Raw genomic sequence first — 14,545 nt, forward strand, 5'->3', positions numbered from 1 at the left:
GGTTTCTGGGCGTGCACGTGCGAGCTGGGTCGGGGATGACCACTGCCTGGCTTGGCGGGGACGGACCCTGTCCTCGAGCCTCATTTTGGCGCCACGGTGGCTTTTCAACCTGCTCCCGAGGAGGCCGACGTGTGGGGGTTAGGATGCGGAGCCTCGCGGGCACAGGGTGCCCGGGGGTCGCGTCGCGTCTTTGTTCCGACGGGGGTGGGGGGCGCGGGCGTGAGGGCCGCGGGCCCCGCGCACAGGTGTCGCCCCCGCCCGCGCGCCCCGCCCGCGGCGCGCCGCTTCCTGAGCGCGCCCCGCCCTGCGGCTCGGCCCCGCGGCGCCGGCGACAGAGGGCCAGGTGCCGCCGCAGCCCGCCCGCCCGGCCCTCGCCCGCCGCCCGGCCGCCCGGCCGCCCGCCGCCCGCCACATGCAGGCCGCCGCCGCCGCCGCCGCCCTCCCCGAGGAGATCCTTTGGCTCCTGGAAGGTAACGCCCCGCCGGCCCGGGCGCCGCCGCCCCCGCCGGGAGCCGCACGTGCCGAGCCCGGCGGCGGCCGAGACTCCAGCGGCTCCCAAGGCCGGCCTTCCCCGTCAGCTCCCTCACCCACCGCCTTCTAGAACCTCGAGGCTGCGGAGCCCTGACTCTGCAGAGCCAGTTGTTCATCCCCCGCCCAGGGTCCCTTTCACTTGCCTCAGTAACCCATGTTCTTTTTCCTCGAGGCGTCTCCACCTCCTACTTACCCTCCAGGCTTCTGAGCAAGTTCGGCCGAGTTCATGGTCCCCGGGGCCGCCTTGCTGGCCTGCAACCCGCCCCTTTCTCCTCGGGATGTCCCGAGTCTGTAGGTTTCGTTCTTGTTCCTCTCCAGCCCTGACTCTGTCCCGCTCACAGGGGACCCTGACCTTCCTGCTTGCAGCTCCCCAGGCTCTCAAGGGGCTGTGAGGGCTCACGGGCTCCTGTAGGCCAAGGCCCGGCACCCAGCCAAGGCCCCTTCACCCACCTGCAGACTCTGGGGGCCCCTCATGCGCCCGGGGCAGGCGGGGATCCCAGTATTACCTCTGTTCCCTTTCTAGAAGTGCCCCATTGCGGTGTGTTCACCCTCAAACTGTAGCGCCCAAGCAGTCCCTGGAAGCGTTAAGGCCATACTTGCTAACACTCAACACATCTCCCGGTTACACTCCAGAGACACTTTTTGCTAATGAGCAAGATCATCTGCTCGCCTCACACTTTTTCTGCTGAAAGTAACTTGCTTTTCCTGTAACTGACCTTCCTGGAAGGACTGGGACCTGAAATCTGTGTTTGCATAAGGGTCCCACGAGGAAACTGCTCAGAATTAAGCCTTTTGGCATCTGTGTGACATTTTTGACACATATTTAACAGATGGCCTGCTTTGGGCAGGTCGTACCTTTGGCAAGCAGTTTTTTCTTTTTTTTCAGTTTCTCTAATTGGTTTTATATCTCCATTACCTTGTTATCTTGTTATAAATGCCTCCTAATCAAATATTTGGCAAGTCTTTTCAGTCTGTTGGTAGCATGGTTTGCATGCTGGGTTGCTTCTGTGTAAAAGCTGTCAACCAGCTATTTCTTCTGAGGTGAAGTTTCCAAAATTTATTTTACTTATGACCTGGGTGAATCTAAACTTTCAGAGTAGAAAAGTATTTGCAGGGTAAAAGAGCATCATCTGGGTGTCTAAGAAGAAGCAACTCAGACTTTCCCTCTGCTGTTGGTTCAGTAACTCCAAGTAGAGGCTCTGTATGTTTGGTTTCCAGGAGAGAAGGAACTGTGGCAGAAAGTTTCATTCAGCCCTTGCAGTTAAAAGTATAAACTGATTCTTTGTATTGGTATCTGTCATTTGTTGAAAGGGAACCTATTTTACAAACTAGTTAAACTATACTTCCATTTTGTGTGCAGCCTTGATAGAAAATTCCTTTTTATTTTCAGAGGCTTGCAATGACATACATGCCTTCAGCATTTTTGATGTGCAGTTCTTTATTGTTCATAACTGACACTTTGGTAAACAACTTATTTCTGCACCTGCCACCTTCCTTTAGTTTAGATTATTTTCTTGTTAGCTGACTGTTTTTAATTGAAGTCTTCAGATCTCCTCCTAAAGCAGAACCTTTGTTTGCTGACAAGTAGAGCAGGGTATGAATGGAGATTAATTGCATGTCACATACTTCTGTATCAAACTTGCTGTGTCTTAACAGTCTCTGTTGGTGCTCAGGTCTTTAGAATATATGGAGGAGTCTGAGATTAAATTTTAAGGAACTTTGTTGGTTAATGTATTTCTTTAAGGCTTTTTTTTTTTAAGTTTGCAATTAGAGTCTGAATCTGAGGCAGAGAGGAAAATGTGAAAGTGGGATTCAGCCAATAATTCTATTGAAAAATGTTTGAAGACTATGCTTTTGAAAGGTTCATGTAATCATAGCAACATATTGGTTGTAGGTTTTGTTCTTTGTGGAACACACTCCCTGGTGTAGACCAGCAGAATTATTCATTGTACTGCAAATAATTTGTAGGTATTATAAACCCATAATGGCTATCAGTTTATCTTCTGTTGCTGTTTGTCTCCCCCCCCCCACACACACACTTTTTAAAGTTAACTGTTGACAACTAGAAAATATGTAGGTCCTGATCTCTATATCGTCACTCAGTGGAGGGAGTCACAGGGTGAGAGTGCTGCCACTTTAGTGCTGCCACAGGCTGTGGGGGTGGAGTTTCCACAGTGAATTACTACTTTCATAAACCAAGGCATAAGCATTTACACAGTGATTTAACGCTGGCCATCACAGCCATAACTTAAGCATTTATTTATTTATAACGACATGAACATAAATGACAGGGGCGTTTTTTGACATAATGTGTGTGCTTTGAAAAATAAAATATGCAAAGCATTGTGAAAGGTTTATGCCAAATTTTGCGTAATGAAGAAGGGAACAGAAATTTTGAAGGTCTAAAGTTAATTTTGTTTAAGGATAAAATTTTATTTATTTATTTTAAAAATATTTATTTGGTTGTAGCAGGTCTTAATTGAGGTAGGTGGGCTCCTTAGTTGTGGCCTGTGGGCTCCTTAGTTGTGGTATGTGAGCTCTTAGTTGCAGCATGCATACTCTTAGTTGCGGCAAGCATGTGGGATCTAGTTCCCTGACCAGGGATCGAACCTGGGTCCCCTGCAGTAGGAGAGCAGAGTCTTAATCACTGAGCCACCAGGGTAGTCCCTAAGGATAAAATTTTAAACATTTGAAAATGTTTAATTTGACCAGGAAACTCCACTTCTAGGAATCTGTGTTACTGAAATTAAAGGACATGAAGTATATGTACCAGGATCCTACTAAATGTCCATGAGTTGGGAAAGGTCAGGTGATGGTATGAATGATTACCCATTTTATGAAATATATTGCAGCCATTAAAAAGGATGTGGTGGATCTGTATATATTGGTTTGGAAAGTGTTCGTAACATATTTTTAATACTAAAAAGCAAGGTGCACAATAGTATGTATAATATACCGTTTTTGTTTGAAAACAAAAACAAAACCCCATATATTATATATGTTTGTGTAAGCCTAGGAAGGAGTAAGAAAGAATATACACCAAGCTCCTAACATTAGTTTCCTAGGGTGGGGAGTGAGAGGGTGGAGGAGAGAGAGATTATTAATTTTATTTCATACATCTTCATGTTGTTTGAACCATGACAATGACCATGTATTACTTTTGTAATCAGGAAAAAACAACCAGTAAGGTTGTTTAAAAGGAAAAGGAACAAAAGACAAAGAGAAGCTTGGAGAGGTCAGAGTTCGAAAGGGCCATTAACTAGGGTTGTGATTATGTTTTTCTCTTGTTAGCTCTAGGGGTGTGAAGAAGGTGGGGAATTTTTTTTTTTTTAATGCTTTCTTGCATTTGGGGCACATATTAAAGCATTGAGAGGTTTATTGAGTAACTCAGGAAACATCTTCCTCAGATAGACTCTGTCAAGCTCTCATATAGAAATAGTAACTCATCCATATCAGCAAATAAGTACCTTATAGATAAGTAAAGTGAAGGGTATTTAGTGCCTTATTGAAAGAGGAGGAAATATTCAGGTCTGTTTTCAAATAGTCAGACTTCAGATGTAGAAGTTATCCTTTTGTTTTTGTTTTGTGATAACCATGCTGAAAACAAAAACAGTGGAGTGCTGGCAGTTTGCATAATCTTTGTTCACAGATACGAACATAATCAGTTTCTTCCTTGTCTTTCTAGCCCCACTTTTGAAGTCAGAAGCACAAGAGGCAAGTATGAAGGAAGGAGAATAAATATTTCTTTAGGTCACAGTTTGTCCTGTGTGATGGAATGGGGCTTACTGACTTTAATAACTAATAGATCCCAACTATCTACAAGCTACCTAAATCCTGCTCATATATGGATTAGAGCCAAAATAACATCCACAACTTGGCTGCATTCAGTAGCTATTGCTGCATTAATGCTGATTCTGATATGCCTATGGTTACTTATTTTTAAACTTCCTTGGAAAGAAGAAGTCATTAATCATTTCCTTCCAGATTGTTCTCCAGATTTGTATTGGTCGATGTAGCCAACCATAAAATCCTTTTCAGTATAGTAGAACTCCAGCTCTGTGGAACTCACAGGAGTGAGTTGTGCTGGATAGCTGAAGATACTCTCTTTAAAGCACTCTAACTTTTTATTATAAACATTTGTGATAAATTTTTTTCTCGGACGCAGTAGGGACTTTTCACATTTTTTCAACCAACAAGTCCGTGTTCAAAGGGACCTCCTCTGAACACTTTAACTCAAAGTTGTTATAGTGAATATCAGTTATCATACTTTATGGAAATATATTGAATTGTTTAAGGATGTTTCTGCCATAATTGCCTCTGGACTGTTTGTGAATGTCTGTGTCTGTTTTACATTTGGATTTTTGTCACTTTTTTTCCCTGCTGTTAGACCAGGCCTATCACTTTTCACTGCTCTCAGTATCTGTATCCCCAATGCTACTGGAACATCAGATAATTAAGTTCATTGGAATTAAGATATGTGTAAAAGAAAGTATGAAGGCCTATCGTGATGAACACAGTACCCAAACCTTTAGGTCTGCACTTTGTGACGTGTACTTTGGCTGCTCAGAGTCTTTTTTGCTTAATTTTTGACACTGGGTTGTCTTCTAGATAGGTGATGTTACTGTTTGGTTGAATTCTGAAAGGTATATGACCATGCTTCTGTTTCTTTTTTATGTTAATTTTTTTGGTTATAAAAGTAATAATGCTCATTGTAGAAAATTTAGAAAACACAATAATATACAGTCACCCGTAGTCAACAATTATTAAATTTCCATGTATTTCTTTCAGTTATTATTATTTGTACATTTTTTTAAGCTCTTTATTAGAATATAATTGCTTTACACTGTTGTGCCAGTTTTTGCTGTGTACATACTTTAAAAGTTGGGACATATTGTGTATATATTTTTGTATACTGATTTTTCCACTTACAGTTTTTCACTTGCTGTGGTCTCCTGAGCATTTTCTTAGAGCATTAAGTTTTTTGTTGTTGTTGTTTTTCGTTTGAGTGATTTTTAAGTTATACATCCTGGCTTTATTCCGCTGACAGTTTTACCCTTATGGCAAAAAAAAAAAAAGACCATGTCCCTCTGATTAGCAACATTAAGAATGAAAGAGTATCTTTTAGCTCTTTCCTCCAGTGTAAAATGTGAAATTGCTGATATAATCTGAAATTTTAGACTTAGAGAATTATTGTTTTATTGTATATATTAGATTACAATAATTTTTGACATTTGCATAATATTTTAAACCATAGCTATAATGATAATTTTTCTTCCTGTTTAACTTGTTCATTGCTTACTTTTGTACCATGGCTTTTTTGTTCTTGAACTCTTTATCCCTTAGATATTTTAGCCTTTGCTAGAATAGTAACCACTGGCCACATGTGACTAAATTCAAATTAACTAAAATTAACTAAAAACGAAATAATCAGCTCCTTCATTGCACTAGCTACATTTCAGCTGCTCCGTAGCCACGGTGGCTGCTGTATTGGACAGTGCATAAAGTCCTAGTAGATGGCAATTGAGAATCTAATTCTGAGTGAATTTCTCAGGAAGGGTACTTTGATAGTACACTTACTGTGCTCCTTCAAGTTTGAGTATGTGTCTGTCTAGTTTTAGATACACTTAGCTGTGGGCATGAGGGTTGAGGGTCACACTCTTTCCCTTCCTTTCCCTTCCTCTCAACTTAATGTCTCAAAGTCTTACCCTTATCTTCTGGTCTTCCATTTTGTGGAGGAGAAGTCTGATGCCAGCCTGATAATATTTCTTTTATAACCCATTCCTCCCATTGCCTGCCTGGATGTTTATAGGATATTTTTCTTTGCTCTCAAAAATGTCACTAGATAATTTCAAGATTTTAGGCTTTTTAACAATTTTGCCTGGTATGTAGGCAACCATTTTGATCTATAGACCTGGGTCTTTAACTTGAGAAAGTTTTTTCTATTGTCATTGCTTCTGCTCCATCTGTTTTATTCTCTTATACTAGGGTTTATATTATAAATATATTGGGTCCCTGATCTATTCTCTGTGTTTCATCTCTTTTATTGTCTCATCTGTCACTGACTTCATTATGGTTTTAAATTCAGCATTTATTTATTTTTAAAAAAATTTCCATGTGTTCTTTCCTCATCACTCATTGTTTCATTTTCATTACCTCTGTAAATCTGGCTTATAAGCATAATGACTTTTTGGATGTTGAAAATATGATTAGAAATTTTCTAAACATTTCTGTTCTTTAATAATAAATCTACTTCAGAGGGAGACATTTTCTCTATTTCTTGAAGATATCTTTTTTGGAACTTTTTTTCTCATAGGTCCTGTGTACTTTCTTTGTGATAAGTTTGCCTAGGTTCAAATCCTGACTCTGCCACTTTCTTACTAGCTATTTGACTTTGGGTTTTAGCTTTCTCAGCTGTAAAATGGGGATAAGAATAGTACCTATCTCATAGAATTTATATGAGGAATAAAGGAGTAAATATTTGAAAAGAACTTATAATAATATCTAGAATGTATTACACACCATATGTTTAGTAAATAAAATTAAATTTTTTTTTTTCTTTGAGGAAGTCCTATCGATCTCTCTTCTTGCAGCTGTCTCTTCTTGCAGCTGCCTCTCCACAGGAAAAGTCCTAGGCGTGGCCTTTTACTTGGGTTGGTGGTTCATCCTTGCTACTGTAAATTAGGGGAGGTTTGTAGGGGCTCTTTCAGGATCTTCTTCATTTCCTTCCTTCCTTAGATCAAAGTCCAGTGATTATTTCTATGAGAAACTTTTTGGAGGAAGGGGACGGGAAGTTAGCATCCCTGCTAACTTAAGAAAGATATGTGTCCCTTACCTTGTTATAGAATGCTTTGTGTGTGTGTGGGTGTTTGTGTAAAATAGTATTTTTGCATTACTTCTCAGTTGAAATAAAAATGAAAGGTTTAATCTTCCCCTTCTCCCCTCCTGTTTTAATAAACAGAAATATTTTTTTTTAATTGGCAGAAGTATTTTAGTTTCATTGTGAATACAGCCTAGATGTTAGGTGGGCTGCCCAGGCCTTTTGAACTCTAGGCAAGATCTACGCCCCACTGTGGAAGCTCAGACATCTCCTCAAGATCTGGGTAATTCTCAAGGGGCATACATTCTCAAGGTTACTTTTCCTTCCAGGATCCCCTGCTTCCATGCGTGCTCTCTGTAGGCCTAAACTAGTGGATCCCAAATGGGGTGATTTTTGTCCCTCAGGAGGCATTTGGCAACACTTGGAGACATTTTTTGTTGTCACAACTGGGGAGGGTACTATTGGCACCTAATGGATAGAGGCCAGGGATGCTTCTCAACTTCCTACAATGCATAGGACAGCCCCCACAACAAAGAATTATCCAGCCCAAAATGTCAGTAGTGCCAAGGTTGAGAAACCATGGCCTATGTTGAAGACATATATCATTGTCTTCAATTTCCACAAAGGCCTACCCACATGCAGTCCCTATGAGTATAGAAGACATCACTGGAGAGTCAGGGGTACAGCAAGAGGGAGGAAGGGTTTCCATTGCAGTAATGCAAATTATTTCAAATTGAATATTAGACGTTCCTATTCCTAAACTCGCTTTGCCACTCCAGTCATCAGACAGTGCCCTCTGACCTTTCACCTGATGTAGTTCTCAGTCTTGTGCTTTCTGCTGGCACTTTCTCCCTTTGTCCTATCTGGAACAGAACAAAGAAAAAAAATTTTTCCCTTGCCACATGGAAAGGGAGTTTAGCTATCTGTTTAGTGGTTTAGGTTCCCACCAACACCCATACGCAGAGAAACAAATTACTTTGCCAAACAATGGCCCTTCTCTTCCTAAGAGGAATTCCAGTGCCAGTTATTAATATAACATTTTTACCTCATTTTATAAGTGTAATACTTAAACAATTTTTAATCATTTTAAATACAGGAAAAATAAGATAAGTTTCAAGTTTTTCTGTCATCTGAGAATCTTAACATATTGACATAACTATCATAGATCTAATTTTTTCATGTTATAAACCATTACACCGTACAGAAATTCTATAATTTCTGCTACATTTATTCATATTTATTTCCCCTGTGTTTTCAAGTTCATTGCTTGCTTTTCCGGTTTGTCAGTGCTGCATTATAGGTTAGGTGATTATAACAGATGGCTTTTCAGGTTTGGAGTCTTTGAGTTTCATTGTTTAATTTTGCTATCCAGCTTCTACATGGAAGATAGGACAGATGTGGGCTTAGAAACAGAGTGATCTTAGCATCTAGAGAGCAAGCTTTCTTGAAGGTTTATGGCTTTATTAAAATCATTTATGAAATACTTAAATTCTCAGCTACCGTCTCGTCCTAACTGTTGATATTCTAATATTAGTATGTTATAGGGAAATAAACTTTTTATTCACATAATAGGAGCTTTACTAAAATGTATCCAGGGGCACATATTTATATATACTTAAACCAATATGGTAGTTGAGTTGGAATTAATTAAGGTACTTTATATTATAAATCAAGTATGAGAAGTATCCTTAATACTTGGAAAGCTACAGAAAATCTCTTTTAATTGCATTGTAATACATGTCCTTAAAAATCACTCTTCCTTTAAAATAAATTTTCCTTTTTGATAACTCTGTGTGAGCCTCTTCATCCTTTGATCCCTCCCTCTCTTCCTTTCTTCCTTCCTACCCAGTACTTTATTAAGGTATGATTTACATACATAAAATGCACTAACATTAAGTGTTACAACTGGATGATTTTCATGTGTGTATACACCTTTGTAACTATAACCCACATCAAGACATAAACATTACAATCTCCGTAGAAAGTTTCCTTTCCAGTTCTGCAACTTCATAAATCAGTATGATCTCTTTTGTGTCTGTCCTCAACATAATGTTTTTGAGATTTATCCATGTTGTTCTCTGTATCAGATTTATCTTATCCTTTTGCTAAGTAGTATTCCATTGTGTGAATATTCCACAATTTATTTATCCATTCTTCTTCTGATGAACATTGAGTTGTTCAGTTTTGGGTTATTATGAATATAGCTGCTATGAGCATTCCTGTATAACTTGTTTTGTAACATAAATACTCATTTCTCCTGGGTAAATATCTAGGAGTGGAATTACGGGGTCATAGGGTATGAATACATTTAATTTTATTGGAAACTCCAGTTTCCCAAAGTGATTGTACCTATTTTACAATCCCACCAACAGTGTATGAGAATCCCAATTGCTTCATTTCCTCATCAACACTTGATATTGTGGTCTTTTCATTTTTAGATATTCTGGTAGATGTTATGGTCCACGTATTTTTTTAATTACAAAAATAACTTATGAATACATTTTTATTCAGTTTTGGGTTATATAAATAGAATATAAAAATATTCTATTTTTATTGTAGAATATTTGCACAACATAGAAGTATATAGACTACTTGACCTAGCCACAGCAATCAGACAGGAAAAAGAAATAAAAGGTATCCAAATTGGAAGGGAAGAGGTAAAATTGTCATTATATGCAGATGACATGATACTCTATGTAGAAAACCCTAAAGACTACACACAGAAACTATTAGAATTAATAAATGAATTCAGCAAGGTAGCAGGCTACAAGATTAATATACAGATATCTGTTGCATTTCTTTACAGTAACAATGAAGTATCAGAAAGAGAAAATGAAAAAGCAATCCCATTTAAAATTGTGTCCAGAAACCCCCCCAAAACCTAGGAATAAACCTAACCAAGGAGGTGAAAGACCCATATGCTGAGAACTGTAAAACATTGGTAAAGGAAACAAAATTATTCAAAGAAATGGAAAGATATCCCATGCTCTTTGAGTGGAAGAATTAATATTGTTAAAATGGCCATATTACCCAAAGCAACCTACAGATATTAACCTGTGATCCCTATTAAACTACCCATGACATTTTTCACACAACTAGAACAAATAATCCTAAAATTTATGTGGACCCACAAAAGACCCAGAATTCCCAAAGCAGTCCTGCGGAAAAAGAACAAAGCTGGAGGCATAACCCTCCCAGACTTTAGACAATATTCAAAGCTACAGTAATCAAAACAGCTGGTACTGGCACAAAAACAGACATATAGATCAATGAAACAGAATTGAGAGCCCAGAAATAAACACACATGGTTAATTAATCTTTGAGAAAGGAGGCAGGAATATACAATGGAGAAATGGTAGTGTCTTCAGCAAGTGGTGTTGGGAGAGCTAGACAGCATCATGTAAATTAATAAAGTTAGAACCCTCCCTCATGTCATACACAAAAATAAACTCAAAATGGCTTAAAGACTTAAAGACATGACATCATTAGACTCCTAGAAGAGAATATAGGCAAAACATTCTCTGACATAAATCATAGCAATATTTTCTTAGATCAGTCTCCCAAGGCAATAGAAATAAAAGCAAAAATATACAAATGAGCATTTGCATGGCAAAGGAGGCCATAAACAAAAAAAAAGAGACAACCTATGGACTGGAGAAAATACTTGCAAACTATGGAACCAATGAGGGCTTAATTTCTGCAATATACAAAGAGCTCATACAACTCAATATCAAAAACACAAACAACCCAATCAAAAAATGGGCAGAAGAACTAAATAGGCATTTCTCCAAAGAAGACATCCAGATGGCCAACAGACATATGAAAAGATGCTCAACATCACTAATTATTAGAGAAATGCAAATCAAGACTACAATGAGGTATCACCTCACACCAGTCAGAATGGCCATCATTAAAAAGTCTACAAATAATAAATACTGGAGAGGGTGTGAAGAAAAGGGAACCCTCCTACACTATTGGTGGGAATGTAAATTGGTGCAGCCACTATGGAAAACACTATGGAGGGTCCTTAAAAAACTAAAAATAGAACTACCATATGATCCAGCAATCCTACTCCTGGGCATATCTGGAAAAGACAAAAACTCTTAACTCGTGAAGATACCTGCACCCCATTGTTCACAGCAGCACTATTTATAATAGCCAAGAGATGGAAGCAACCTAAGTGTCCATCAACAGATGAATGGATAAAGAAGATGTGATACACACACACACACAATGGAATATTAGTCACCCATAGAAAGAATGAAATATTGCCATTTGCAGCAACATGAATGGATCTAGAGATTGTCATACTAAGTGAAGTCAGTCAGACAAAGAAATATGTGATATCACTTATATATGGAATCTAAAAAAAACTGATACAAATGGACATTTACAAAACAGAAACAGACTCATAGACATAGGAAACAAACTATGGTTACCAAAGGAGAAGGGGGGATGGAGGTAAGGAAGACCAAACGTAGCCAAAAAAAAGAGAGAGAGAGAGAAAAGAAAAGTATACAGACTGCTTGGTTTTTTAGCATAGCATCATTGGATGCTTTTCCATATGAATCTATGTATATATTCATATATATACCATTTTTAAACTGCTGCAAAATATTTCAGATTTATTTAACTATTGTCCTATTGAAGGATGTTTAGATTGTTTCCAGATTTTTTGAATTTCCCCAGTGCTGTAGAGAACATATCTGCATCTTTGTGTACATATGCAACTATTTCCATAGGGTAGCTTCTTAAACTCTCAGATGAAGACTGCGGAAGTGTTAATCCTAGATTTGTACACTGGCCAGTAGTTAAACTTAATCCAAAGTACTATCTGTGTTTCAGTTTCTGGTTTTTGTTTTCTCTGTGCTGTGGGTGTATAAGTATTGTCATTTTTTCCTCTCCAAGGGGTAGGAGAATTAAAAATATAAACACTACACCTTTCTTGGGTCATGGGGCACAAACAATCAGCAGATTGAAGCAAACCACAACCAGAACTTGCTGACAATTTCTCTATTGTATGCTGACAACTTCCTGCAAGCCAAAACAAAGCTGGTGGGTACAATTTTAGCCTTGCCAACAAGTTTTACCTCTTAACAAAAAGCAAAAAAATATATGCCTTAAGGATTACAATTAATTGGCAGATGGAAAAGAATTTTTTTTTTTTTATAAATTTCTTTCTTTTATTGGCTGTGTTGGGTCTTTGTTGCTGCACATGGGCTTACTCTAGTTGCAGTTAGTGGAGGCTACTCTTCATTGTGGTGCACAGGCTCCTCATTGTGGTGGCCTTTCTTGTTGTGGAGCACGGGCTCTAGGCGAGTGGGCTTCAGTAGTTGCAGCACATGGGCTCAATAGTTGTGGCTCACGGGCTCTAGAGTGCAGGCTTAATAGTTGTGGCTGATGGGCTTAGTTGCTCCACGGCATGTGGTTTCTTCCTGGGGCAGGGATCGAACCCATGTCCCCTGCATTGGCAGGTGGATTCTTACCCACTGTGCCACCTAGGAAGTCCCGGAAAAAAATTCTTTTAAAGAACATTTTTTTTTTAATTATTTAGGTCATGTGGCATGGCATATGGGACCTTGGTTCTCAGACCAGGGATCTTACCCGTGCCCCCTGCAGTGGAAGCATGAAGTCTTAACCACTGGACCACCAGGGAAGTCTCCAGGTCAAAAAATTAATGCAATGTTTAAAACAAGTTCTAAGCAAACTAAGTCATTTCCCCCTCACTGTGATACTTTTATTTAATTGGTGTGAAAATAGGCAAGACAGGATTTCTATGAAGTTTTCCATCATTAGAGTAGAAAAATTAAACACTGACGTTTCAGAGGTTTGATTTTAGTGAGATATTTAAAAGTCACTTAATGGTCTGATACCTTCAGTATATTTGTGACAAGGAATCAGAAATTATTACTTTTTGTTTGTCTGTTTCTACCAGATGCTGTCCATAAGACTTTGTAGAAGTTGGGTCGGCAACCAGGCTGTTTTTTTCTGTAAAATAGCCATGTGTTACTTAAAGGGATAGTTGTGACATTTAATTAAATACCCAGATAGATAGAATACCCAGATATCTAGAATGAAATGTGGTCGTCTATTGTTTCCAATGTGGAGATTGGGCCTACCACATCAACCCAAACAAAGGACTCCTGGATGGGTCCCTGGAGGCGTCCCTCCTCTCCTCCATCTCCCCTTCTTTTCTCCACAATCCCAACAAACATTTTCTACACCCTTCCTTTCCCCATACAGGCTCCCATCTGCAACCTGGAGGGGTGATGTCTCATCTTTAAGGCTTTAACGCCTTCAAAGTGTTTGGAGTGAAGCATCTATAAGATAAATTAAACATTTCGATTAGAAAAAAAATGCTAGGTATCATTGAAAATTTAAGAGATGAGGCTGAAGTAGCATCCTGCTCCTAGAATTTAAAAAAAAATAGTGTATAGATTGTTTTCCAATATTTACTTACGTGTTTTCTTTTAGACCCCCTTTTTTTAGTGGGATAAGGACTCTTTGATTCCCAGGCCAGCCCATTTTTAAAAACTATTTTGTGTCCCTCTTTGTTAGTGGGAGCACACCCTTTATCCCCTGTTCCCTAACTCCAAACTCTGTTGGTGGTGGCGTGACTGAGGAGTGACTCCGATGGGCAGGGTTGGGAAAGGTATGAGGAGCTGGGTGGGAGCTAGGTTGGGGTTCCCAGGATTAGGGAAGAGACTATTTAATGAGCCAGAATGAGAGCAGGAATGGGCCTCACATGCGGGGGAGGTGAGAGCCAGTGCAGGGACCCAGAGTGAAAGGAGAATAGAATTTCCTCTCCTCATCTCCCTCTCTTCCCCTCCTCTCTCCTTAACCTCCTACCCCATCTCCCATTAAGAGTGTGGCTGCCAACAGGCTTGGAGGTGCTATGATAAGAGGAGGGGACTATGAGATGGGATAAGGAGTGCTGATGGAAGTCAGCAGAAGGTTGTTGAAGTAAAATGACTATGAAAGCAACAGCAGTGAGAGAATGGATACTTCTGTGATTGTGCCCAGCCAGGACAACCATTCACGTTTAAAGAGCATTTGCAAGTACTTGGGGACTTTTTTTTTTTTTAAGCTAAAGAGAGAGTCTGAAATACTGCCCAGCATTAGACTTAATGGAATTAATTTGTTAAGTCATTTTAGCCTGTGCCAACACTTTTAAAAAAATATATAGTTATTTATTTA

General features: G+C 39.4%; 1 protein-coding gene across 1 annotated transcript in view; it reads left to right on the plus strand.

Annotated features, from left to right (window-relative positions):
• The first annotated feature begins 385 nt into the window (after positions 1 to 385).
• The window catches only part of SKAP1 (src kinase associated phosphoprotein 1), a 280,311-nt gene continuing 266,151 nt past the window's right edge, over positions 386 to 14,545 (plus strand). The window contains exon 1 of the mRNA XM_057716290.1: positions 386 to 470. Coding sequence (XP_057572273.1) covers positions 413 to 470 — 58 coding nt within the window. The 5' untranslated portion in view covers positions 386 to 412. The remainder of the gene's footprint in view (positions 471 to 14,545) is intronic.

The sequence above is a fragment of the Hippopotamus amphibius genome, chromosome 17 (genome assembly GCF_030028045.1).
Source record: "Hippopotamus amphibius kiboko isolate mHipAmp2 chromosome 17, mHipAmp2.hap2, whole genome shotgun sequence".
Lineage (NCBI taxonomy): Eukaryota > Metazoa > Chordata > Mammalia > Artiodactyla > Hippopotamidae > Hippopotamus > Hippopotamus amphibius.